The sequence below is a fragment of the Conger conger genome, chromosome 9 (assembly GCF_963514075.1).
Source record: "Conger conger chromosome 9, fConCon1.1, whole genome shotgun sequence".
NCBI classification, from domain to species: Eukaryota; Metazoa; Chordata; class Actinopteri; order Anguilliformes; family Congridae; genus Conger; species Conger conger.
The window spans coordinates 49,353,390-49,380,726 of record NC_083768.1 but is presented as its reverse complement, the minus strand read 5'-3'; the positions used below and the strand labels follow the sequence as shown (position 1 = coordinate 49,380,726).

The 27,337-nt window shown below is 42.0% G+C and overlaps 3 protein-coding genes across 6 annotated transcripts in view; 1 reads left to right on the top strand and 2 right to left on the bottom strand.

Annotated features, from left to right (window-relative positions):
• The window catches only part of LOC133136788 (serine/threonine-protein kinase 3-like), a 28,873-nt gene extending 19,137 nt beyond the window's left edge, over positions 1 to 9,736 (bottom strand). The window contains exons 1-9 of one of the 2 annotated variants that reach the window (XM_061254521.1): positions 9,603 to 9,736; positions 8,804 to 8,884; positions 8,567 to 8,695; positions 8,287 to 8,401; positions 5,249 to 5,413; positions 4,362 to 4,529; positions 2,769 to 2,906; positions 2,058 to 2,189; positions 1,371 to 1,545 (exon numbers count right to left, since the gene is read on the bottom strand). In XM_061254521.1, the coding sequence (XP_061110505.1) occupies positions 1,371 to 1,545; positions 2,058 to 2,189; positions 2,769 to 2,906; positions 4,362 to 4,529; positions 5,249 to 5,413; positions 8,287 to 8,401; positions 8,567 to 8,695; positions 8,804 to 8,884; positions 9,603 to 9,625 (1,126 nt within the window). In that variant the 5' untranslated portion in view covers positions 9,626 to 9,736. The remainder of the gene's footprint in view (positions 1 to 1,370; positions 1,546 to 2,057; positions 2,190 to 2,768; positions 2,907 to 4,361; positions 4,530 to 5,248; positions 5,414 to 8,286; positions 8,402 to 8,566; positions 8,696 to 8,803; positions 8,885 to 9,602) is intronic. The other variant, XM_061254522.1, reaches the window with a different exon arrangement.
• Positions 9,737 to 10,868: 1,132 nt separating this feature from the next.
• LOC133137389 (F-box only protein 43-like) lies at positions 10,869 to 15,776 on the bottom strand. 3 transcript variants are annotated; one of them, XM_061255632.1, is made up of 5 exons: positions 15,759 to 15,776; positions 12,631 to 14,164; positions 12,401 to 12,503; positions 11,788 to 11,973; positions 10,869 to 11,512 (listed from the first exon to the last, which is right to left on the bottom strand). In XM_061255632.1, coding segments are annotated over exons 1-5 (2,073 nt in total). In that variant the 5' UTR covers positions 15,760 to 15,776; the 3' UTR covers positions 10,869 to 11,263. The 3 variants fall into 3 exon arrangements, with proteins under 3 accessions (XP_061111616.1, XP_061111618.1, XP_061111619.1); XM_061255634.1 differs by lacking the exon at positions 15,759 to 15,776 and adding an exon at positions 15,466 to 15,717; XM_061255635.1 differs by lacking the exon at positions 15,759 to 15,776 and adding an exon at positions 14,680 to 14,800.
• Positions 15,777 to 19,434: 3,658 nt separating this feature from the next.
• nudc (nudC nuclear distribution protein) lies at positions 19,435 to 25,955 on the top strand. The gene is made up of 9 exons (XM_061254980.1): positions 19,435 to 19,623; positions 20,989 to 21,066; positions 21,217 to 21,435; positions 22,376 to 22,450; positions 23,389 to 23,502; positions 23,894 to 24,088; positions 24,641 to 24,724; positions 24,909 to 25,027; positions 25,641 to 25,955. Exons 1-9 carry the CDS (start codon positions 19,549 to 19,551, stop codon positions 25,690 to 25,692), a joined length of 1,011 nt encoding a protein of 336 aa, XP_061110964.1. The 5' UTR covers positions 19,435 to 19,548; the 3' UTR covers positions 25,693 to 25,955.
• The last annotated feature ends 1,382 nt before the right edge of the window (positions 25,956 to 27,337 follow it).

Genomic DNA, 27,337 nt, shown 5'->3' with positions numbered 1-27,337 from the left:
TCGATGGCAATCTCAGGCCTAAGTACTCGTCGATATCTGTTCATTGCTCTTCGTTAAATATGCAAGCCTTGAGTGAAGCCGTTCGCCTGCCGTAAAGACACAATTATCGTTATTCTCTTGCAAAAGCCTTTGAACTACTGACCCTTTTGTGGGGAATGCATGGACGCGGTTCACATTTAATTTGATTTGTTTCTTGAAATGAAAGGCAAATTACTGGGATTCTGGTGAAGTATTGATTTGGGGGCAACAACATACCAACCAACATAACACTTATTGATGTTATGGGTGATAGCAAGCAAGTAAGAAAAATTCACTTAAACCATTATCACTGCAGTTGGAAATATGCTGGACATTAAACTCTGGCTGTTAATTAAGACATTTTTAGGAGACCAGGAGCTAACTTTTCACCTCATTAGGAGCTTTTGATAAACATATTTGGCTGCATGAGTGCTTCTGGTGTTTTCAGCTGCCCTAACTGAAGCCCTGTTACACCAGTGCAACAGAATCAAAGTTACCTGTGGGGAAAAAGAAGTGGGCGGAGTCTTCAGCACAACTGCCAAAACAACACCCCCACCTGCAGGCCAAGAAATGCATTACATGGAAATAAATGAAGAGTGGCCTCTTTCCAATATCTTACTTTTCGCCTCCTTTCTTTGCTCCTTTTCTTGCTCCAAGCTCCACTCATCGGGGGAGCCAAAAAAGGAAGCAAGAAAAGTAGCTAAATATGAGAGACTCGAGAAAACGCCGATCAGGCAAGTGGAATGTCCATGCTCCTTCCAACATCAATTCAAAGCCACGTCAGTAGCAGATGTGTGGCAGATGGGGAGAGGTGGATCCACAGGTTAATTATTCATACGTCAGGCTATCCGAAAAGGTACTTCCTGAGATGGAAGCGATGGCTATTTAAGTATTATGCCTAGCATACACTACATTAGTTTTAGTCACGATTTTCAAGATCTTAAGAAAATGCAAAGGAAAAGTCCTAGTCTTTGTGCGATAGGATAGTCAGAGACTCGATCAAAGCTCTCCCGATTCAGACTGAAGCTTGTCTCTTAGAATATCTAATATTGTTTTAATTGTACATTTATTTGTAAGTCTTTAGGCATGGCTTGTGTAGTGTGTGACCACCTCTGACCACAGCCTGCAGCTAGGTGTGTAGTGTGACCATTCCAAGGATGGGAATACCAGCAATTTTGCATAAGAGATTAAATGCGAGATGCTCTCCGTTGTTAGGATTTTGACAGTTCTGTAGTGTACACAAGGCATTGTGGTTTCTGACCCATCACCTGGTTGGATAGGTCAAACAGAATGATAACAGAAATGAAGTGAGCCCGTAGCAGAGACGCCGGCCCCTGTGCTGCAGTACTCACTCCTCATTGTGCAGTCCTCCTCCTCCTCCTGCTCGCTGTTGATGACCATGGTGCCCAGGTGGGACTCCAGCACGGCACTGCCGTCGTCGCTCATGGTGCCTGAGGCCCGCGTGGTGCTGCCGCACGAGCCCGTCTTCACCATGGTGTGAGAGTCCACCTCCACCTCCTCGTCCTGCTGCAAGCCGAGTGGAGACTGTCACTCACACACACACACACACACACACCCACACTCCGCAACAAGAGACACACAGGCCCAAACAGACGCAAGCAGGGATAACTTTCTTAAAGTAAAATGGTAAATACACACACTGACGGCCAAAGGGTGCCATGCAAAGCACCAACCAACTCTTTAGGAGCAATGAGGACTTAGGTGTCTTGTTTAGGGACACTTCGACACCCAGAGCCAGAGATGGAACCAGCAACTCGCAGACTGCTCTACCACCACAGCTTAGCTGGTTTCCGGCTGCATTCATTACACACCACCCGGAAACCGGCTTCAAAAAGCCTCATTTAGAAGCCAATGCAGCTACCGTGTCATCATTTACAAATATCTTTGATACCTCTCAGCAAAGAGAGAAAGCATAAAAGGCTATGTTTCAGTAAAGCTGCATAGACCGGTTGATGAAACTGCTCTCTGTCTGACAGAGGGAGGTCACCTGATCCACAGGAAAGCGGCCCGGTACCCACCGAGTTCTCTTCCTCCTCTTCCTCCATCAGCTCCCTCTGCTGTTCCCGGTGCCGCTTGGTTTTCATTTCCATGGCCTCGGTGATGAGGTCCCGCAGAATGGACTCTGGCTTGGCCTGCTTGATGAAGGAGTGCTGGCAGAGAGAGGCACGGGTCAGCCTGCATGGGGTGGGCACTAGTGCCCTTCATTGACAACAAGCGTGTCCTTAATTTACAGCAAGTGTGCCCTTAATTTACAGCTAGTGTGCCCTTCATTTACAGCTAGTGTGCCCTTCATTTACAGCAAGTGCGCTCTTCATTTACAGCAAGTGCGCTCTTCATTTACAGCAAGTGCGCTCTTCATTTACAGCAAGTGCACCCTTCATTTACAGCCCAACCAACATTCTGATAAAGCTAGGTCCCTATGTATGTGTTTGAGACAGACTGATCGCCATTTTGGGACACAGGATGCCCGGGTCAATGGAATCTACCCAGCTAGCTGTTTATTTGCCTGAAAATGGGCTTCAAAACAGCAGTGACAAGATCAAAAGGAAGGTAGCAAAGCTTTTGTTATTTGATTGGCAGAGTGCATGTGCCTGCATGTCATATGTACATGCATGTATGAGTATGCTTATGCTAATCTGCATGCATTCATGTCTGTGTGCACATGTTTGTAAGGGAGCATGAATGTTTAAGTGTGCATATGTTTCTGTCTGTATGGGTTTTTGACACACCTGTAACAGCTGCGTGGCTGTAGGCCTCTGTTCTGGGTTCTTCACCAGGCATTTCTTCACAAAGTCTGTGAACTCGTCGGTCCACTGCTCAAGCTTCCGGAAGGTCGGTGGGGGGTTCGTGGGAATCATAAAAATAGCCTGTACAAAGAACACCCATGGGAGATGTACAGGGAATTTGTGAGCTCAAGACATCAATGGGACAATACACCTGGTGATTAAATTAGTCTATTGTGTTGCTAGCTCGAAGAGCTCACTGAAATTCCCCATGGAGAAACCTGCAAAGCCACATGTGTTTGGGCAAGGATTTCTTAATCTGCTCAGTAAAACCAGCCATCTTGGATAGAAGAGTTCTGCAATTGGTATAGATATTTTAGATGAATCCTACTCCTTTCATTAAAGGTACAATAGGTAAGATTTTTGTGTTAAGACATTGTTACAAGACCATTGTAAATCCCTTCCTATCAGTGAAAAAGGCTCACTGGCATGTTGACTCACCCTCTGCGTGTGTTTATAGTCCTTAAATTTGGGTTTCAAAATATACAGTTGACAGCCCAACACTGTACCAAAACATTGTATAACTGTACAGTAATTCAAGCTCATTGGTTGAAAATTGGTTCTAGTTGCCACAGCCAATGGCGTTTCAATGTCAGCATGTTTACAGAGAAGGGGAAGGGATAATCAGTGTTGTGGTCTGAAAGTGTTTGTTGCTGCTATTCCTCTTTAGACGTCCGAAATTACCTATTGTACCTTTAAGCAGCAGCACCGATAAGTGTTGAGATGCACAGTGAGTGTCTGGATTTACAACACATAATATTAACATAATTACTTATTTATCCAATGATGTTAAGTATAATGCAGCAACATTATTCCAAACACCAAGTACACTATTTAACAAAAATAAATTCCATTAGGCTGGCTCTCCACTCTGAACACACAGATCAATTCTCAAGGTTAAGAAAGTGCTGCCAGTGTCTTTTGGCAAGAGGAATTTGGAGAGTGCAATAAATCTTTAGTGTTTACCTCAGAAAATGACTGAGAGCCAAGAGAGAGGAGATATCGGCTTTTCAGCAGCACAACAGGAGTTACAGAGGACAGAATAAACAAGATATAGACACTATTGTCCTCTGAAGAAATGCTTTTTTTTAACACTAGTGATTTAATCAAAAAGCTGTTTCTATTGTAGGAATGAATTTCAGATGCAGCAATGATTTAAACACAGATCGGTATTCTGTGACTGTTTGCCAGCGCTGAGGTTTTCAGCCTTGTCCTAAAATGTATGAATATTATCAAAATGATAAATTTATATAGCACTTTACAATTGATGGTTGAATTCACCCATTCACAGACACTCACACACCAACGGTGATTGGCTACCATGCAAGGCACCAACCAGCTTGTCAAGAACATTTAGGGGTTAGGTGTCTTGCTGCGAGACACTTCAACTCACCCAGGGCGTGGATTGAACTGGCAACCCTCCAACTGCAAGACAACTGCTCTTACCTTCTGACCTAATGTAGTCTCAATCTATAGGCCTGGGCCAGTTTGAGTAACCTTGGGGATTTAGGTTAAAGCAGGGCCTAGCGTGGGACTCACCCTCATAGGATGTATGTCAGCATAAGGGGGCTTCCCCTCAGCCATCTCTATAGAGGAGATGCCCAGGGACCAGATATCTGCCACGCAGTTGTACCCAATCTCCTGAATGACCTCCGGGGCCATCCAGAAGGGTGTGCCGATCACCGTGTTGCGTTTGGCCATGGTGTCCTGCATGGGGCAAAAAGGAAAAGAAAGGCAGTGTAAGAGAACATTCTGACACAGGGAGGGTTAAACTTGACCACTCTGAGCCTGCAGAGCACAGCGCCATCAGTTGAATTATGCCTGTTGCTTTTTAAAGAGTCTTCCATTGATGGCCCCAAACCATCATCCATTTTTAGCTCTGTTTTTAATAGCCCATTTTTTGTTAACGGTGTCGATGTTTATACTGCAGAGTATAAAGAGATCCCAACACTCATTTTTCTGGTTTGGGGGTGGCCGTGGTTCTGCAGGTATTGTAAAAATATTTAAATCACAAAGTGATCAGTAAAACTGTTTAGAAGTTCACAATGTAGAACAGTGAAGGCATTTGAGTAAGTACAGTCTTAGACTAAAGTGTGTCCATGTCACTAGGCTATTGTGCTGAACCTCAGTATTGTGCAGTGGACACATAATGGTGTGACTTACAACACAACTTTCATTGTCTCCCCACTTTTTTTGAAACTTTTGTCTCTTTATTTATTTTTAAATTTGCCTAATAATGTCAGTGTAATCACAAATCATGCACAAACACAGTTTATGCTAGGTTATTTCCAAGTGTGTTCCATTCACTCTGGAACATTTCAACAAAAAACACATATTTAGCAAAGAAAAAACTAAAAACACAAGATCCATTGTGTTCTACTGACACTTGGTTTAAAGAAACAGGTTCATTCATGTTACAAGCTCACCGTGAGCTGTCCAGCTACTCCAAAATCTGCCAGTTTAGCATGACCCTCTGTGTTTAGAAGGATATTCCCAGCTTTGATGTCTCTGTGAATTTTCCTCATAAAATGTAGATACTCCAGGCCCTTCAAAGTTGATTTCAGGATTGTCGCAATCTCGTCCTCGGTGAGCTGCATGACAGGTAAAGAACAAAAATACTCACCGTTAACCTACAAACCAGTACCCATCACTGCATCAAGCCTGGACTTCAATAGAATAGGTTATGTCACTACTGACTGCATTTAGATAATGAGCCTTGCATGATACTTTCATGAGCTGAAATATACAGTGAGCTCCATAATGTTTGGGACAATCTTTTTTGGGCTCTGTACTCTACAATATTCATTATAACATTTACATAGTTGTGCTTGAAGTGCATATTCTCAGCTTTTATAAAAAGGCGCCAAAATGTTTGGGACAAATGGCTTCACAGGTGTTACTGATTAGGCATGTTCCATAAAATCAACTGTGAAATCAGGTGGTGTAATGCATGGTTGGAGCAAATACCTACAGACACTGTGGCCCTCAGGACCTGGTGTTCAGCAGGGCCGCTCTAAATATTCTCTATGTTGGATCTGCTGAGCGTTAGGGTGCCAGCAATATTCTTAGTATTAAAAAGTTCATTCAGCATTATAACATACTCTTCACCGTTTACTTACTGTTCCTTTTAGGCTACGCTGTTGTATGAAGGTGGTTTGAAAAGTCAGAAACCTGAACCCCTCTTTCATCCACCAGATTTGTAGCTGCATGCTAAACCTCCAAATAAAATGTGCTTCTCTTTGCTAGCACAAGGGAATGGCAGAAGTCAAGAGAAGACCGCCCTGCAGACGCCATGCCGTCTGCTACTAATCTTTTCCATTAATTCTGCAGATTCAATTTATTCTGCAGAACCTAAAACTTACCCTTACTTATGTCATTAGCTCCAACATGGACCATGACCACTGGATCCATACCTACTCTCAACAAGAGCTGGTCTGTATGCTCCAGGTCTCCTACCTGGGCACAAAACAGGTAACACACCAATGGCAATACTGCCATGATTAAAACATTTTCTTACATTTTTTCATTATAGAAATGCTTATTTAAATGTATTCTTGACTACTGAGCAGAGCCCATGTCTGTGTATGTTCCTTCAAACGTCTACAGTGGTAAAAGAAAACTTTGTAGACATGGAAATGTGCTACTTCATATATTGTGAGTTACAGCAACAGCACTTGGTCTTGATTTTATAGTTTAGTGTCTTTGAGGTTTGGTAAGTAGACCAAACAAATTAGCTTCCCTTGCAAAGAACATTTTCCACATAGTCAAATGAGAAATCAGGCCACTGACTTGAACACAGAGGGTTTAAACAATATGATAGTACTGAAACAGAGCCCCTGACCACTCCCTCTGGACCCAGAAGAACATTGGAGAGCTTGAAAGGGCCTCTTTCAAGGTATACAGTCAGGTCCATAAATATTGGGACATCGACACAATTCTCCTCTTTTTGGCTTTATACACCACCACAATGGATTTGAAATGAAACAAACAAGATATGCTTTAACTGCAGACTTTCAGCTTTAATTTGAGGGTATTTACATCCAAATCAGGTGAACAGTGTAGGAATTACAACAGTTTCTATATGTGCCTCCCACTTTTTAAGGGACCAAAAGTAATGGGACAATTGGCTGCTCAGCTGTTCCATGGCCAGGTGTGTGTTATTCCCTCATTATCTCATTTACAAGGAGCAGATAAAAGGTCTAGAGTTCATTTCAAGTGTGCTATTTGCATTTGGAATCTGTTGCTGTCAACTCTCAATATGAGATCCAAAGAGCTGTCACTATCAGTGAAGCGAGCCATCATTAGGCTGAAAAATCAAAACAAACCAATCAGAGAGATAGCAAAAACATTAGGTGTGGCCAAATCAACTGTTTGGAACGCACCGGTGAGCTCAGCAACACCAAAAGACCCGGAAAACCACGGAAAACAACTGTGGTGAAGCATACTGCGAAGGCAAAGAAGTGGAATGTTAAGCAATGGCCAAGTCAATCACCTGACCTGAATCCGATTGAACATGCATTTCACTTGCTGAAGACAAAACTGAAGGGAAAATGCCCCAAGAACAGTTACAGTAGAGGGCTGGCAGAGCATCACCAGGGATGAAACCCAGCGTCTAGTGATGTCTATGCGTTCCAGACTTCAGGCTGTAATTGACTGCAAAGGATTTGCAACCAAGTATTAAAAAGTGAAAGTTTGATTTATGATTGTTAGTTTGTCCCATTACTTTTGGTCCCTTAAAAAGTGGGAGGCACATATACAAACTGTTGTAATTCCTACACCGTTCACCTGATTTGGATGTAAATACCCTCAAATTAAAGTTGAAAGTCTGCAGTTGAAGCACATCTTGTTCGTTTCATTTCAAATCCATTGTGGTGGTGTACAGAGCCAAAAAGATGAGAATTGTGTCGATGTCCCAATATTTATGGACCTGACTGTATATGAGTTATATATGGCTGGTCGTGATTCAGCTTCACTACACGCATGGATGTACACACCCAAATGCGACTTGCAGAAATGACTACAAGGAAGTAGAAGATCAGCTGAGAGGTTAAAATGTTAAATAAAATGTCAAAAAGAATGAATGGTCAGGCATAATGTAATATTAGACACATAACACCATGGTAAGGAAATGACTAAAACCAAGGATCTAAAAGCACCTCGTGCTTCCAAGCCTACATAAGTTCTGACACATACTTGGCAGAGGGACCTGAGGATCATTTCTAATGGTTGTTTTTGTTTAATTTGGGTCGTAAACACATAAACACCAACTCCCTCCTCTAACACAGACACACACATGCACACATTCGGACAAACACACACAAAAAAGCATGAATTTTCATGGCCTCAGTATGCACAGAGGAAACCTGTGCATATTATGGTTATGTTGCATATAACCGACACCACATGGGGGCATAAAAATTAGGCTTGAGATATAGACAGCCTTCATGACCCATAATGCACTCACAGTTTTGTTCCGTAGCCTGATGATGTCAGACACAGAGCCTGCGCCACAGTACTCCATCACAATCCAGAGGTCAGTATTCTTAAAATAACTGCCATAGTACTTCACAACATAGGGGCTAGGTACACATAAGGGGGAAAAAGAGACAAGTTTGATTCATTTCAATGAAGTGACTAGAACCAGAAAAAGAAACACTTTTGATTTGCAGTTAAATAGTGTGTCTGCATGTATACACAGAAGTGTACCATGACACAAAGAGACTAATTTATCTTTCTGCACATACCTGTCACATTGTTGCATGATGGATATCTCTTTAATAATCTCCTGGAGGTCAGACTCCACAGGGACTTGTTTAATAGCCACCACCTGGCCAGACTCCTTGTGTATAGCTTTGTACACACTGCCATAGGACCTGTACAATAACAGAATTCCTAAAGCAGCTCACACAGTCCTGTGCAGCACACTAGAAATCATCATTTGCAACACGGTGCAAAGCAATCTACAAATATTTTTTTCTTACCCTTCACCCAGTTTCTCAAGAACATCAAACACCTCTTCTGGTTGCTTTGTTAAACTGTCTTCACTCAACTTTTTCAACTTGCTGTAAAGAAAAATAATTCCCATTAAGACATTGCAGGCTATGTAATGGAAAATCTGGTCACAATATACAAATGTTACAGGTCACATGAATTGTCAGAACAGGAAGGAACTGTTGGGTGTATTAGGCAATGAAGTTCCACAATCCAGAACTGCATGATTGGCTTCTGTTGGGCAAGCTGCCACTGGCAATAATGAATCTAAGTAGCCGACCCTACAGAGTCTTGGCTAAACTGACATGGTATAAACATAGATACCTCTATCAAACTGATCAACCGAGATGACATAAAGTAGACCCCAATAAATATATAATCTGGTAGCAAGTGTTTTTGGTGTGATCGTCGTTTAGTGTTGCTTTCCTCGGCAATGGGTGCGCAAACTGTACAACAAACCTATTTAAAATAAATTACATTAATTGGCAGGTGCCATTGTTCCTGTGAAAACTGTTCGTGTAAAATTCTACAGCAACTGAAAATCACAGTATTTCGTTTGGGACTACAGGAACAGCTCAATGGACAACGAGAAAACACAAAAGGGCAATCTTAACTGACAGCCTGCAAAGGTAACGCCGACACCAGCGATAGTAATAATAAAGTGCTTGAAGTACAGACAATAGCGGGAAAAACTCAAATAAATTGACAACTTGAAAATAAGCCCATCGGCTGAACCGCATAGTAGCTGGGCTTTAAACTCGGTTGCATTCCCAAGGAGATTTGGCTCACCTTCTTGACGCTGACTGCTCCATTCCGAAAAACGGTGCTCCACAAATCCGATATATTTTGTTTCAAATTCTCTCTCCTCCTGTTATTTTTGTATTAGTAACCTGCCATTGTGAGCACGGAACTCCTAACGTGCTGCTCCAAAATGACGACCGTTTCCATCTAGCTTGATCCTGGTTGGACGGGAGAGTAAACGGAATCATTCCACTGGTCACCTTGAACGCCAATTCGATGATCAGGGCGTTCTCTCCAAAACTACAGCTTTTATGAAGCAATATTTGTAGTTGTCTATAGTATGAAATCGACATTACGGCGTTCAGGCGGTGTATTTAGAATGTTCTTCCCAGCTTCTGATACTTGCTATATTGCTTGTTACATTCATTACTATTGCCAAGTTTTCCTGGAAGGAAAATGTAGTCAACCGCAGAACAAAGCAAAGAAAATAATAATAAAGTTAAAGTTTTTTGCATGTACATTTTTCATAGATAAATCTATAATATGAGCTGAGCACAGTTGATAAATGTAAACCATTTCAACTAAGATTATTCAATAATAGTGGTATTTTCACTCAAGTAAACTACTAAATGTAAAAATGCAAATACAGATCCTTATAACAAGTGAATATTCATTACCAACATTTGACATTTATAATAAACAATGCATTTGCCAAATTTACATTCAAATGTCAGTGCATTTAAAGTTGTGATGAACAATAACGGTTAAAAAGTTGTCTTAACACACTTTGTCAAAAAAAAGTGTAGGTTTTGAACTCATTCCGTACATGACAACTAATCTGTTGAAAACATTAAATTCAAAAAGTAGTCAAAACGACTTCCTTTAGGGCCAGGTAACGTACAGCTCATTAGGAGTTTGCATTGATCTCTCTAAGCTAACAGAGCAATGGCAAAGAAAAATAAAAACATTCATGAGACACTCAATTATATGTAGCTAAAGAACAATCGGTTTATTCATGGCCATGACAGTTTCATATAATTTGTCATGAAATCTTACCTCTGAGCTAGCCATATTGTTAGCCTGTATGCACTACACCTAAAGGCAACCACCAAATTGTGATAAATGTGATGTTATGAATACTGTACAGAAATACAGGCAATGAAAGAATACACGCATGTGGTAAGTGAGGATGCTGACAAGCATTTGAAGCGAGTGCGACATATGGCTCACAGTGGGCTCTTAAGTTAAAACAAATCTTTGCATTCTGTACGTCAGTACACTAGTACAGTTACTGTGATGAAACCACATCAGAGGAACCATGGATAAAAACAAACTTTATTGAAAGAATACATAAAATGGCTATACAGGTAAAACATTAAAACAATATGTACAATTAATGGAGAGGAACATTCTGTACATCTAGCAGGAGTAAGAGCATTCACAGCAAATTTAAGGTCACTGATTGGTGGAGCTCCCACTCCAAATACATTTCCCTGATACATAATTTAAAACGTATAAAGGCCCAACAGTAAAAATGGTATAAAGTCATAAATCCAAACATAAGCACGCAGTCTTGCGTGCACACGCACACACACGCGCACACACACGCGTTCACACGCACACACACGCACGCACACGCACGCACACGCACGCACACGCACGCACACGCACGCACACGCACGCACACGCACGCACACGCACGCACACGTTCACAGCCGCCGGATGTTGCGCTTGCTCTGGGCACTCCCAGGCAGTGCCTCCTTCTTGCTGCTCCGGTTGACAGACCAGCCGCCACACTCTTTGGACCCATGGTAAGCACACAGGCAGCCGGTGCAGAACTGGAAGCCGCAGTCCTCACGGCTGCATATGCCCTCTCTCTTGACGGAGTGACACCTAGCAGGGTGCTGGCACCTCGGGCATGGTTTCAGACACTCGTCAATGAAGAGTGTTTTTGCGACCTTCAAAACAAGATTAAAGATGGTGAGATGAGAATGTAGTTCAGTACTTTCTTCCTTTGACTTAACAGAGAGCTTGTCACTTTATTTAAATAAAAATAAAATAAAATAATAGAAAAACTCATTAAGATTAGCAGTTCAGCTTCATACAATGACATTCAATGTTCACTTTTCTCCAAAGTACCATTGGTCTGGAAAAATAAATTGTCTCAGGGCTCTCATGATGCAATGGAACAATGAGCCCTCCGCTTCCAAGAAACACATAATTCTGAGCTCACCTGCAGGAACTCGTCCTGTTTGCTCGCTGAACGTCCGGAGTGCTGAACTGGGGTGAAAGTGCCATTTCCCAGAGTAGGGGTGCAAGTGATGGGCGTCCTGGACTGGGCTTGGACAGACTTCAAAGCAGACCTGCACGGCAGAATTAACCTGGTCTCTGCATCAGGAACATGGGCTGCGCCACCCAGCTACAGGCAGAAGAGAAGGAATACATCAAGAAAGATACAAGGAGAAAACATGTAAATGACACATAGGAAAGAACACATGGGCAAAACCAAATGGGGCTTGTAATCGTGCAGTCTGACCTGCCCCTCAGAATTCAAGGTTCTGGGTTAGCATAGTTAACTTGCAGTTGTGTTTTTGTGATGTTGAATCCTTTAATCAAGTCTGGGAGCCAGGTGTATCACTGTTCATTAGTCAGGCAAATACATTTGTGTTTCTCTTTGGAGGCCAAATACACAAGCCTCGTTTCTTTTCTTTTTTGGAATGCCAAGTGCCATCACCACTGTATATGCCTCTACTATTTCCAATAGTACACAAATAGAAAGTATTGTGCCCAATGTACAAACTTGACAATTCCTTTTCAGATAGCAGTGTTCCTGAGGAAATAGTTACCTCTCGAGCCATCTTCAGATCTTTTAAGTACGATCTTCTCCGTCGATTTGCCAGCTTATCTTGCATAATTATTTCATTCCAGAGATTCGAAACCTGGCCAAATCTGTCATTAAAAAAAAAAGTTTTAATTAATGTAATAGATGTTACATTCAAATAACTTGGTGTTAGATGCTGACCAACATCTATATCTCCTAATTTAATATTACCAGTCAGTAGTGAAAACTACATACCTGTAAATATCTTCCGGACAGAGAAAATTGAATATCATAGCCAGGATGTGTCGCATGTTCCTCTTCTTAAATTCCGATAGGATATCCAGTTGGCCCAGCCCCATCTTTCGTCCTATGAGCCCAGCTAAAGGCAAGGTGGTCCTGAAAGACTTGGCACTCAGCAACTCCTCCAGGCTGCTCTGCTCCGACACCCTCCTGGCATTGCGCCGGCACATGGCCTGCACCAACTGCAGGGCCGGTGTTAAAGAGAGGTCCTCAAGCTTTACGGTGGTGCGCCCAAGCGGAGTCTTCTCCAGAAAGAGTTCATCATCTTCCTCTGCGGTCCGAGTCTCCTGTCCCCCGAGCTGGAGCTTGCCATGGCTGCAGGCAGACTGCACAGGCCGGCTGTCCTCCTCAGACTGGGATCCCCCTTCTTTAAGAGTGGAGAGCCTTCTCTGACGTTCCAGTCTGGACCTCTTCCTGGCCTCTGCAACCCTTGGGGTTTCCTTACCTCTGGTAGTCAGTGGTAGCGACAACTCCTGGAAAGAGCCGTCGTGATCCACAGAGGGATCCTGGGACTTATCCAGACCCAGAGACTTGAAGCCACTGTCCTCAGAAGCCGACGTGTCGAGCTTGGATATTGGCGTGAGGGAGGGTGTGCTCAAGACGCCCAATTCATTGCATAGGTTAGCAGCAAGGTTGCGTGCCGGAGTTTGGAAGTTTTCCTTTGTGGAAGATGTGAACCTAGTTTGACGTGGAGTCTCAAGCAACTCCGGGGCCAAGTCGTGAAGGAAGGAGGAGATGATACTCTCATTGAAGTCTCCCTGAGCTGCAAGGAGCTCGGTAACCTCTGCCTCAGAGGCCGAAGGTGGGGGAGCTTCATTCTTCCCATCTTCATGGGTTGAGGTTTTTACCTGAGAGAACAGAAGACGTCTCTTCCTGCAGGACAAAAATACTTCGTCGTTTTTCAAAGTGCTAGTGACCAAGGCTTCGAACCTGGGGTCTGGGGAATCGAAGCTTCCACTAGAATCATACGCAAAACTGGGAGCATCTGAAGACGAGCTGAGCCTGCTGTCGGACACCTTTGAGTTTTCCAGGTTCTCATCTGTTGCAGCTCTGGACATGAGGAGGCGTCTTCGCAGCGAAGCATCCTTTTTATGCGTTTTCGGAGTTTCACACCAGCCTGAGGAAAATGCATTTTCCTTCCTTGTGTCTTTCCGTGGACTTCTTTGTGTGTCTTTTACTCTCAGTCTATCCTTTTTGGGGGTTGCGGAGTTGGAAGATGTGCTACCGATAAGTGCATTGTTTTGGGGGAACTTTTCCTTTGATCTCTCACAAGAAAACGAACAATCTAAAGAAAAAGACTTCCCTGTATCCAATGTTGATTTCAATGTCCCCAATTTTGAGCTGTGAAGTGATTCTTCATATCCACTATCATGACTTAGTCCAGGGTGCTGGTCTTTTAAGCTCTGAAAAACAGCATCAGAACTGAAACTCTGCTCCATGCCTCTAGACTGCAAGTAGACCAAGTGATGTGAACCTCCGTCAAATGTCACTGAAAAAGAAAAACACAAGAACTTTCGTCAGCAGAACGCACGTTTCTTTTCCTTTTATTCACAGCATAGTTGACTGAACGTTATGTAGTGTAACGTTTATTGTTACGTTACATGTAACTTACTTCAGCTGAGAGGATATCTGGACACCATAGATAGCTAACCTATCTAGGTAGTTACCTGCAAGTTAATGTTGCCTCAAACTGACTACTAGAAGAATAAAGAAAATTAGGCAACAACCTAGCCTGCCATGTTACACATTTTAACATTACCGTTAACACACATTAACTATCATTACCGTTTGGCGTTGGCTAGCTAACGTTATTTATGTTAGCTTTTGGCTATGCTTGCTCGTTAGTCCGCTGGCTAGCCGCTAAGTTTCACACCAACGTTTGCAGAAGAAAGAGGAATTGCAGTGAGGACGCTGGAGTGTCAAATAAGTTAGCAATTGTATCAGCACAGTGAATGCGCTTTAATAAGCTAGTTTAACGAATTCGGTAGATGTCTAGCTAGTCACCTTGCCATGGAAACCTCGACAACGGTTGTCATAGCCGTGATAGAGGTGCGCGTGCAGCTTCACCTTGCTTTGCTAATGCAACATGCATTTGCAATGTGTGCCTGCACAATCAAAATGCCTCCCATTCGCCCGCTCAAAAAGCTCAGTCTACCGCTAACGTTGATCCACAGATGGCTGAGGCTCTGCTACTAGGCAACAGATCATTGACAAGGTGGTGGAAAGGAGCCATTCTGATTAGCTAGCAATCTAGTTAACTAGCTTGTCAGCCAATTAAACGTAACGTTAACAGCGAACTTAACTCGAACTTTTTGGCTGTGGTGTTTCTCAGTCAATCAAACCAAGGTGCTTGTATATGGACGCTCGCGTAGCAACATCAAGTAAAGGAACTGAGAAAACGCATAAGCTAGCTACATTTCGTTTTCCAGCTAACGTTATACAAGTCAGTTAATGCAGCATAGCGAAATAAATGTTACCATTGTCCGTCTAAACCCGCCATCATTTAACCTCCCACTAAAGTTATAATAAAGGACATTGTAACGGTAGTTACTACCTAGCTACAGATAATTACATTCTTGTGGTATGGTTTCTAAAGCATACCGGAACTTAACTGCCCCTGCAACAAACTTAGCTGTGTCGCTAGCTAACATTAAACCTACGTTAGGTAAGTTAGCTCAAGTGAAAGTGGTTTGTTGAGTTATTTTATTTAAACTAGAAAAAATCAATTTGCAATACATTCCGTTTCATAAGACAGGAATCATGCTTGCTGTTTAGAGTATTTGTACTTACATATTCGTTGTTAGACAGACTTACACAGAGACTGGAAAAACAAGCTAATCCTAATACTGAGGCTTCTGCATGCTGGAAACGTGGCTAAAACACGATAGTAAACCCCCTTTCCCTGAAGTGACGCACTAGCACGTTCAAATTTCGTGGACTGTATTGTGATTGGTCAATGGACAACGTCCGGCTCAGCTACGGAAAGGCTGCTAAACTCTCCTACGCAAACAAAGAATGTTCCATTCTGTAGAAAGTCAGATTTTCGGATACACCTGATATGTTTGTTTAGATAGCATATTTACTTAGCGCATTTCATGTAGATCGTGTTGTATTGATTAAACCTTCAATGAGTGCTGTAGTAACTCATTTTATGAAAACAAATGGTTATTATAGTGCATCAAACTGTATTTGAGATCCCGTGTTTGCACATAGAATAGTCCTGGCAATAATTGGTTATTGCCCAGGGTGATTGTAATTAAAGTAGAGCCTGCACACCTGAACTCCCTTAATATAATTATTTATTAGTATCAAAAAACGTTTTGACCTATAGTGGATTACCTGACGAAGATCCACTATGGGTCGAAACGTTTGCAGGCTCTACTTTCTTTACAATAGCTACAACCCTATTGCCTTGCACCGTGGTCGATGTGCGTACCTCTCTTGTTATTTTTCTTCTTGGTCCGTGTGGGAAATGAATGGATTAGGCTACATAGAGCTGTGTGAAAATATAAAAGTTATATAAAGTTGCCCTAAATTCACACCCGCGAACTTAGGAGGTACTGAGGCAGTTGATAATAATTGTTCATATGAGGCCAACTTCTTCTGACTGGTCTCGTTGTCGTTTCCTAGACAGGACATTGTATGAGCCATCCTCAATCCCCACCCCACACTCCTGTCTTTTGAATTGTGTTATGGATTTCATCCGCATGTATTAATGTGTTTTTATTTGTTATTTTGGTCCTTGGTTGGATTAGATTAGCATTTGTGCTTTGCTGTTACAATCTTACTAGTCTGGACATGTTAGTCAGGTCTGGTACTGTGCTCAATACAATTCAGGTGAATTGCCACATGTCCACTTACATTTCAGTTATGATCAATGTAATGAATTGATTAAGAGTTAATTGTGCCATCCTGCATTTCACCAATTCTTGCGCAGTGAGAGACAGTCATTGGTTGATTTGCTTGGAAACCAGCTGTTCCTCAGTCAGTCCTTCATTCCAAAGTCCAGAGGAGTTTGTTTGCACCAATGGGGAAAAATACTCATGGAAAAAGACATGTATGCATTTGTTGTGATAACAAATAGAATGATAATTTAATTATATTTAGGTTTATGTATAAAACCTTTTTGACTATTTTGAAAGTGTAGTGAGAATGAAAAAATAAGATATTTGCTCCATTGAGACATATATCAAAATTAATATAAAATATATACATATAACATCTAAAAGCGAAATATATTTCATTTCCACATGAAATGGTATTATGGTTACTGAAATATGCAGACAAAAATTGAAGTAAAACGATACAGCAAAAGCAATTGAATGTAAAATAAAATGTGAACTTTCTTCTCGTCTGTTTTTTCGTATTGTGTTTAGTTTTGGCACATGATATTCCATAGCAATTCAGCACGTATAGGCTGCTGAACTTATTTTGAATTAACCCACAAGTGTAAATGTACACTCACTGAGCACTTTATTAGGTAGACCTGTACACCAGCTTGTTAATGTAAATATTTAATCAGCCAATGATGTAGCACCAACTAAATGCATGAAAGCATGCAGACATGGTCAAGAGGTTCAGCTGTTTTTCAGACCAAAAGTCAGAAAGGGGAAGAAATTTAACCTAAGTGACTTTAACCATTGAATAATTACTGGTGCCAGACAGGGTGGTTTGAATATCTCAGAAACGGCTGATCTCCTGGGATTTTCTCGCACAACAGTCTCTAGAGTTTGCAGAGAATGGTGCAAAAAAGTGGTGCGAATGGTGTGAAAATGTATTTACCATAGAATAAAAAATGATATCAAAAAATATAGTTCTGTATATTTACATTTTACATTTTAGTCATTTTAGTCTTTTAGTCATATTGAACATGAACACATATTACATTGCATTATTGGCATTTGGCAGACGCTCTTATCCAGAGCGATGTACAACAAAGTGCATACCCATAACCAGGGCTAAGTGCACTGAAAGACCCTAGAGGGAAGTACAATTTCAATTACTACCCGTACAACAAAGATAAGGACCAGGGCCTTTTTTTTATTTTTATTTTTTTAATCAACAAATAAACAAACAAACAACAAAGCAAAGGTGACCAAACTTAACTATCCAAATAGTGCTTACCTGGCCAACTAAAAATACCGAGACACTACGTAAATCACGAAGACAACAATTAAGGTTCACAGGGAGGTAGGGAGGGATGGGGAGAGGTGCTGCTTGAAGAGGTGTGTCTTCAGTTTACGCTTGAAGGTGGGGAGAGATTCTACAGTTCTGATCTCAATGGGGAGTTCGTTCCACCACCGTGGAGCCAGAACAGACAGTCGTGAGCGTGAGGTGGAGGTTCGGAGAGGGGGGGGGGGGTGCCAAGCGGCCTGTGGAGGCTGAATGAAGAGGTCTGGCAGGGGTGTAGGGTCTGATGATTTTTTGTAGGTAAGCTGGGGAAGACCCCTTAACTGCTTGGAAGGCTAGCACCAATGTTTTGAATTTGATGCGAGCCATGACAGGCAGCCAGTGGAGGGAAGTAAGCAGGGGGGTGACGTGTGAGTATTTGGGAAGGTTGAAGACCAGATGAGCTGCTGCATTCTGGATAAGTTGGAGGTGTCTGATGGCCAAGAGGGAATTGCAGTAGTCCAGGCGGGAGAGAACCATCGCTTGGACCAGGACCTGGGTCGAGTAGGGGGTGAGAAAGTAATGTAATGTTCTCGGAAAGGGACAGTCTGCTGTCCATCACCACGCCGAGGTTCCTTGCACTGGGTGATGGCGTGAGTGTGGTATCCCCGAGGGAAATGGAGAGATCCAGATGGGGAGAGGTATTAGCAGGGATGAATATCATTTCAGTCTTGCCTGGGTTGAGCTTTAGATAGTGGTTGTCCATCCAGCTCTGGATGTCACTCAGGCAAGCAGAGATACGGGCAGAAACCTGTGTATCAGATGGTGGGAACGAGATGAAGAGTTGGGTATCATCCGCATAGCAGTGGTAGGATAGCCCATGTGCAGTGATCACAGGGCCAAGGGAACGAGTGTAAAGAGAAAAAAGAAGCGGGCCTAGGACTGAGCGCTGGGGAACTCCTGTGGCAAGGGGCTGAGGTGTCGATACATATGCAAACGGCACCAGTCACACTGATGATCTAATCAGGGTGATATAAGATCAATATGATATCTGAAATATTGTGTTTTCTATTACAGGACAGGCCATTGATTTTATGGTGACCTCAAAAAGTATCATCAAAAATGATCATGCCTCTATATTTTGGTATAAGCACTAGCTGAATCATTGAATAAAGTAAGTGGCTCTAGAATATGTTGTATTCTTCTTCTTTTTTCATTGAAAGATGCCCACATCCAAGATAATTGTCCAATATTAGAATGTACTGTAGCTCAATACATTTAATATGAGGCAAACAACTTTCTCTATTCGTGCATAATTTTCAGTCAACAAACCTAACAATTTATGTCAGATAAAAGCGTACAATCATACCCACACAGGTCTATTAAGAAATTACATACATATCTTCTTGCTAATGTGTCTTCTTTAAAAATACTTAATATTAGTATTAATATTAGTATTAGTATTATCCTTCCAGAACATTCTGCTTCGTTGTCTCTAGTTTCCTACCGAGAATACTTAAGACGCGGAATACATTACAGTTGGCTATTCATGCTGCTAGCCCATTGCTTACAACACCTGTCAATAACAAAATAATCGACTAGCGATTGGTTTATTCTTTTGCTTGTCATTGAAACATAGGCGGTGCCTGTTTCCAGGAAGTTCTTCCTCGCAGAGCCGCAAGAGCGTGACTACACGTTTAACTGCCCTTTCATGAAACTGTGTTAAGTTATATTTGTATCCCTTGAAATCAATTAAATCTAAACATGGGGGATGATGAAGAAAAGTATGATGGGATGCTGCTTGTTATGGCACAACAACACGAAGGAGGAGTGCAAGAGGTAATGTATATATACAATGATGGTTTTGGTGGGGGATGGGGGCTACAGCTAGCTAGCTAGCTAGCTGCATTAAGTCTGGTTACCGAGGCATTCTTCGGGTTGAAAGGTTGGAATTGTACCTATTATTGTACACCCGAGAGACACGGAATTGTCAAGAACCAACTATTTTGCCCTCCTACTACTAATCTAACAGACGTGTCGTTTGCTCGCTAACTGGCTATGCAGCTATTTGTAGGCTAATTGGCTGGTCCCTTCACATTAATAACGTGTGCTATATGGTAGCATATAGGCTACGAGTGAAACATAGGTTGTAGCTAGCTAGCTAATTTGTCTTCTAGCATCATAGGTTCGTAACAATTATTGTCAAATATTTGTCTAAGATGTCTTTGTAAAGCTATGGGCGTTGGAAAACTAAATATGGAATATGAACCGAACTCCACCTCTATAAGTTACGTGTGATTTATAAATTCGCTGAAAAAAGGTATGTCTAGTTTTGCAATGAGGCTGAACGCCTTCTTTTCTCTCAAGTCGAAAACAATAGCTATTTATAAGTTACTGATTGCTTGACAAGTGACATTTTATTACCCCATTGACAGATCTTGAAACGAGTCAAACTGTCTCAACTGTTTCTAAAATAGAATAATAATAGAAATGGGATTTTAAGTCTGAATATTACTTGTTGTATTTGGTGTTTGCAGTGTAACCAAGCAACCCGGTCAACCAAATTGACCCTGTTACTGGCCTGGATGCTAGCAAACCTTAGTGTAGACTGACTCACATCAGTCTTTAATTTGATCATGTTACCCCATTTTATTTAATTGTTTGCAATGTAGCACAATAAGTACAATATGAATGTGGGCCTTTTATTCTTCATTCTTATTCTTCATACATAGCCTAATGTGGCCTAAGAGGGTAAATAATCTCTGAAATCATGACAAGTACCTTATTTAGAAACAATAACAGTTTGTTAAATGAATCTGGGATTGCAATTGTGATTGTAACAAAAACCAGCATACACAGGGACCGAATCTGAAAGCCACTGGTTTAGAGAAAATGAGTCTGCAGCTAACCATTATACTCCCTTCAGTGGCTTTGAGTGTACTCACACACACTGTGTTTTCTTACAGCGGCTTTGAGTGTACTCACACACACTGTGTTTTCTTACAGTGGCTTTGAGTGTACTCGCACACACTGTGTTTTCTTACAGTGGCTTTGAGTGTACTCACACGCACTGTGTTTCTTACAGTGGCTTTGAGTGTACTCACACACACTGTGTTTTCTTACAGTGGCTTTGAGTGTACTCACACGCACTGTGTTTCTTACAGTGGCTTTGAGTGTACTCACACACACTGTGTTTTCTTACAGCTGGTGAACACCTTCTTCAGTTTCCTCAGGCGCAAAACCGATTTCTTCACTGGTGGAGAGCATGGCGCTCCAGAGAAGGTGAGCTGTCAGAAGTGTGTGTGTGTGTGTGTGTGTGTGTGTGTGTGTGTGTTGTGGAGTTGCATATTTCTAACAGACATTTCTCCAAACTCCTCTTTACATCTGTCTTTTTTCTTTCCATCCCTTTCTCTCTTCTCCCTCATCCTACAGCTGGTGAAGGACTCCTTTGCTCACCACAGCCAGCTGGCCCTGAAGGCCCACAGGGAGAAGACGTCCAAGCAGGAGAAGGAGAGGCAGGAGAAGGAGGAGAGAACGGCAAAGCTGGCAGAGGAGGCCAAGAGGAAGAAGACGGCTGGCCAGGGGGAGGAGCCGAAGATCATGGAGCTGACAGACGAGGAGGCAGAGAGGCTGCAGACAGAGCTTGATCAGGTGTGGGGACCGGCCTGTGCGTTAGCCTGGGTCTGCCAAACACAGCTTTGTGGTTCTGTTGTACAGGGCGGCCTGGTAGTGGTTAAGGTACATGACTGGGACCCGCAAGGTCGATGGTTCGATCCCTGGTCTAGCCACAATAAGATCCGCAGAGCCCTTGAGCAATGCAGGGTTAAGGGCATTGCTCAAGGGCCTAACGGCTCTGCGGATCTTATTGTGGCTAGACCAGGGATCGAACCAGGGAGGATTGTCTCCTGATTAGTGTAATCAACTGTACGTCTCTCTGGATAAGAGCGTCTGCCAAATGCCAGAGAGATGGGCTTTTGGTGTCATTCGGAGGCAGTGTCGTGTACACTCGTATCACATGTAAAGGTGAACCCCATTGATCTTTGCCTCAGAATTATTTTGCAGTCTTAGTCTCAACAGTCTTAGACCTTGACTGTCTTAGATCAGTGTTTTTGCCCCGATGTTATGAGGAGGGAACCAGGCTCAAAAAGATGTTAATGTGTAACTTCTAAATAAACAAAGAATCTCTTTAAACTGCAACGATAGGATCCCATTCCCACATGAGTATTATTTCTTCAGACATTGCTATGTCTTGTCAAGAATTGCTTAGTTTTTTTCTTTTGTCTCATCTGCTGTCTGTTCTGATGCATCTGCGTCTTAAGGTACTGAATGTTTTTCTTGCACTGTCATGTTATTTGCTCTTAAATTGTGGGATGAATAAACCTTTTATGTCATATCGATTTGTACAGCTTGATATTTACTAAGTGCCTTGTTTCAGGCTACGATGGCAGCATGCTCTATGCAAACTGACCCAAAGTTTGGTCCCTGAGCCACAATACTGTACTGATGTACCTGCAGCAGTATGTTGCTCTTCTTTGGTAAGATGAGAAGTAGTGTTAACAATTCTTTTTGCTCTCCCCCTCCATATAAACAGAAGAAACTGGAGGAAAAGACAAAGGACCTTCCAAAGGACAGCCCGGAGATATCAGCGGCAAAGGCAGAGAAAGGGGTGAGAGACTTTGTAGCTGCAAAAAAAGCACACTTCAGTTCTTCAAGGGTTGCTTTTCTGATTGGATTTCACAATTGAGATTGGATGTGCCAGTTGTGTTTTTCCAAATTTGAAGGAAGAGATTGGCATGGTTTTAATAGAAAATATATTCTATGGATTTGGAAAAGAAGATAATATAACTTATAACTAATATAAGTTTTGATGTATTAATGTTAATAAGGGGATATGTCTTTAATTATGTTGTTGATTGTAGCATTGAGCCTTTTTTTTGTTACAGTGACCATGATATAAAACAAATTGGCTCCAAAGAATTGCTATTTGCAATTACAGTAAAAAAAGATCAAAACAGAACTTTTTGTCATAAATTTCAATTGTTTTTAATAGGTTCTGGGTTTATGAATTAAAGTATAGAGGGCCATTAGCTGCAGCTACAGCTGCATCTTCCCCAGTCAAAAGCCTTAGTCTGACAACGTTGCAACCAAATGAATATCATCCCAATCAAAATGATTCTGGATCGCAAACTGAATCCCCATTTTGCAATCCATGATCATTTCCACTTTCATGTGTAACATTTTTAGTCCAGATTTGAACCTTTTGGAAAACCAAGGCTCTGGCAATTGGAGATATCCAGTGTGGTGAAAATGGCTCTTTGAGTTAAGTCCACAGCCCTGTGACCTGCAGTGCTTTACCCCCTATTAGGGGAAAGGTCTAAGCTTTGATTGAGTCCCAGTCTGCAAGGCTATTTTACTGCTTTCTGAGGTGTACAAGTACAATATGAATACAGAAGTGACGTGAACTCCCTGTATTCAGTAGCATTTTTGTCACTGAGTGCATGTCTGTTGGTTTGTACTGTTGGTTTTGTGCTGTGCTGTTGGTTTGTGCTGTGATTTTTTGGACTGTACTGGATCTGTTAACCGCTTTTTCCATCCCTGGTGCAGTCTGACTCAGAGGGTGAAGACGATGAGAAGGACAAGGGGAAGCTGAAGCCTAACTCTGGGAATGGGGCTGACCTGCCTGACTACAGATGGACACAGTCCCTGTCGGAAGTGGATGTATGTTTGTTTATTCAGGGGTGGGCTGGGGTAGGGCCGGGCAGATGTTTGTTGTTGGATTGGAATGACTGCCTCCCACACACACACACACACACACACACACACACACACACTGCCGGCGATAGGCTGCCATTCAACGCACCAACCAGCTCGTCAGGAGCAAATGGGGGGTTAGGCCTCTTTCTTCCCTGATCCCAAATGAGCGCTCTCACCACCTTAGCTAATGCCGTTTGGTTCTGGTGGTTCTTCAGGGAGGAAGTGTGTGATTGTTGGACTGAACTTTCGTCTTTGATATACGCTGATTAGTAAGGAATCCAGCGGATAGTTTGCAGTGTGTTGGAGGACTGGCGGTTTAAAATGGCGGTCTCCCCCCCCCCCCCCCCCCCCCCAGCTGCTGGTGCCGTTCGATGTGAACTTCCGGCTGAAGGGGAAGGACGTGGTGGTGGAGGTGCAGAGGCGGACCCTGAAGGTGGGGCTGAAGGGGCGCCCGCCCGTCATCGACGGGCAGCTGCACAGCGAGGTGAAGGTGGAGGAGAGCAACTGGCTCATCGAGGACGGCAAGGTGGTCACCATCCACCTGGAGAAGGTAGGGAGAGAGGGAGAGAGCTGCTCTGCTCTGATGTGTGGTCACCTATGATATATTTTTTTAAAGCTTCATTTGATGAATATTTAGTTGTTTCTGCAAATGTAATTTATCCACTTTAATTTAGAATCATATGATGACATCAGTCACATGTCATACAGGATAACAGATTTCAAAATACTCATGTTTTGCTTTTATTACCATCCAATAACCAGTAGATATTTACTGCTAATCTTTTGATAAATATATAAAAAGATTTCTCTAGATTGCGGGTCAATGTGTTGATGTCTCTTAAATCTGGAAAATGTCTGAAAGTGCTCTCTAGTACATCTCACTGTTGTTGTGTCAATCAATTTAAATGATGCGTTTTACTTCACACAAATCTGTGTTCTCCAGCCTGATTGAAATTGTTACCCGGCGTCAATGACCCATATAGCTCATTTAAAAAATATATTTCCATGCCACACCCTTCCTTGTAATTGGTTGCAACTCTTTTTCTGTGGTGTGAGAATAGTGAAATATGTTGTTTGTGTGACTTGCCTCCCCCCATTTTAGATAAACAAAATGGAGTGGTGGAACAAGGTTATGACCACGGATCCTGAAATTAACACAAAGAAAATCTGTCCGGAGAACTCCAAGGTAACGGCCTCAAGCTATGAAACTATGAAGCACTTTTGGCATAGTTTTTGCTATTTTCTTCTGTAATATCGTGTCACTGGTCTGACTGGACCTTTGTTCTGCTCCTTTCTGTTCTGTGTCTGTCACTCTCTTTCTCTCTCTCTCTTCTTCTTTTCCCGTTGCCCTCCCTCCTTTCTCTCTCCAGCTGTCGGACCTGGACGGAGAGACGCGCAGTATGGTGGAGAAGATGATGTACGATCAGAGGCAGAAGTCCATGGGTCTGCCAACCTCTGAGGAGCAGAAGAAACAGGACATCCTTAAGAAGTGAGCTGGTGCTCACGCTTGCATGATTTAATGTACAATGACCGGTTTGACCAGACTAAGGGCTGATAATGAATAGACCTACTCACCCAGCCTTAAGAATAATAACAATAATAATATTATAACTTTATTTGTGTAGCACTTTTCGAGCGTATGCCACAAAGTGCTTCACTGCGGTGAAGAATGAATACCATAAAACTAGACACAATGCCATTCGACAACATTACTTAAGATCATATAAAATCAATACATTTATAAAACAAATACAATTTTAAAAGACAAGGCAGACAAAGACCATATTATATCAAGAAAATAAATACATAAATAACATAAATAAATTCTGTTTAATTCAGTTTCATATAGACACCTCACAGAACAACAGAGGGGAAAAGGGAAATACTACCTTGGCACAGCCTCCTTGCTAGAGGAGCAATAGGCAATAGAGGGCAATAGGCAGGTCTCTGTGAGGCTGTGCGATTGATCTCTACCAGTATCTCAGTCCTTGCCCTCTCTCTGGGTAACACAGTCACCCCTTTACTCAAATGAATGAATGTGGACTTGTCTTTTTTTATTGAATTCACAGAGATTTGACAACTTTGTGTAAATGTCGTTGCAGGTTCATGTCCCAGCACCCAGAAATGGACTTTTCCAAAGCCAAGTTCAGCTGAGCGGTTGGGGTAGTCTGGACCCCCGCAGAGCCCTGTCTCCTGCAGAACCACACGCATGGATCCCAGCGCCCGTGCAACACTGTTATTCTCCCTGTTTGGGCGGCTGGAACTAAGATGGTTTATCGTTTTGTTGTTGATTGTGGCAGGAGATTATTCGCTGTTAGGACTCTCTCTGCATTTATTGCATCTGTCCATGAGTTGATATTTAAAAAATATAGTAAATAAATGTTCAGAATTTTTTTAAATAAACAAATTCAAACCTTCTACTGGTGTTTTTCGTAAGTCAGCACGAACATGCATTCTGTACCAGAAAACATAACTCATCTGAAACCTGCTATATTTATAGAGAGAAGTGTAAACCAGTTCTACCAAGCTGCATTGAACACTGAGCTGGGAGAATATATCCCCAAGCGAAGACTGAATAAAACAACACACAGAAAAATGTAAATGAAACGCGAAAGCCTTCTGTCAGAATTTGACCGCTGAGTAATGTTTTTGACAACTTAACCTTCAAGATGCATACGTAAAGTGCATGTCACTCACTACAGTTCAAGGGTGTTATTTATTTGTAGAGTTGTTTTGGTTTATTTGAGGTGACATGTGACTGATTTCCTATATCTATTGCAGCAGAAGACTGAATCTGCAGTCCCACTGGCTGCATGGTAGATTAGCATGTGAGGCTGAAGCTAAACTTCCAGATTTTAATCCTTAACTCCAATGTAAAAAAAATTAAATTCCCCCCATTGCACTGCTCTTAAATAAAGCCTTATAAATGTGTGGCAACACACATCAGAAACCTCGATGCCGGCATTTACATAAACATAAAAAACATAAGGTTTCATGGCAACAGACCATTCAGCTGAACTTGCCTCATTTCATATTTATGTTTTTTATATGTATATACATAATCTGAACATGTGTACCATCAAGACAAATGTATAAAAACCTATGAAATAGAGGAATTATTCATGGTACACACAGAATGTACTTAGATAATGTATCAAAAAAGTACCTGTTTACCTGTTATTTACCTGTTTATTTCTCTGAATCTTTCCTATATCTATTGCAGCAGAAGATTTAGATCCACACTGTCAGACTGCGCCCCTCGTGTGGTGTGTAGATATTGTGTTCAATCAGGGCCGTTTGAGTAATGACTGGGTCTCTGAACAAAAGTCCAGTGAAAGGGCCCTCCAGTTTTTTATGACTGGACTGCATTTGCCCCCTCCTTGTGGCTGGGCCCCAGAAAGCTTTGCTGTTTTCCACCTTATTGTGGGCATGTATTCATTGTTAAATTTGTGTTCTGTATCCTAATTTCAATTTTATTTAAATCAATAAACACCAATATTGAAGACAGCCTTCTCTCCTTTATATTTGTTGAAGAAAAACATGATTTATTCCTCCCAGTTTTGATTATTATTGATTTGTTTGACCAAAATCACATTTCATCACAAAAAACGAATACTAATGAATGTGATTTAGCAGGGGTAAATGGCGCATATTAACCATATATGCTATATGTTATGGTCTATATTGCTTGTAATTAAGATAAGGTCAACATCTGTGAAGTATTTTTACATAAATTGTTATGACTGTATTGTTTTAAGACCCCAATAATGGTATGGGTCCACCAGACCCGCGAAAAGGT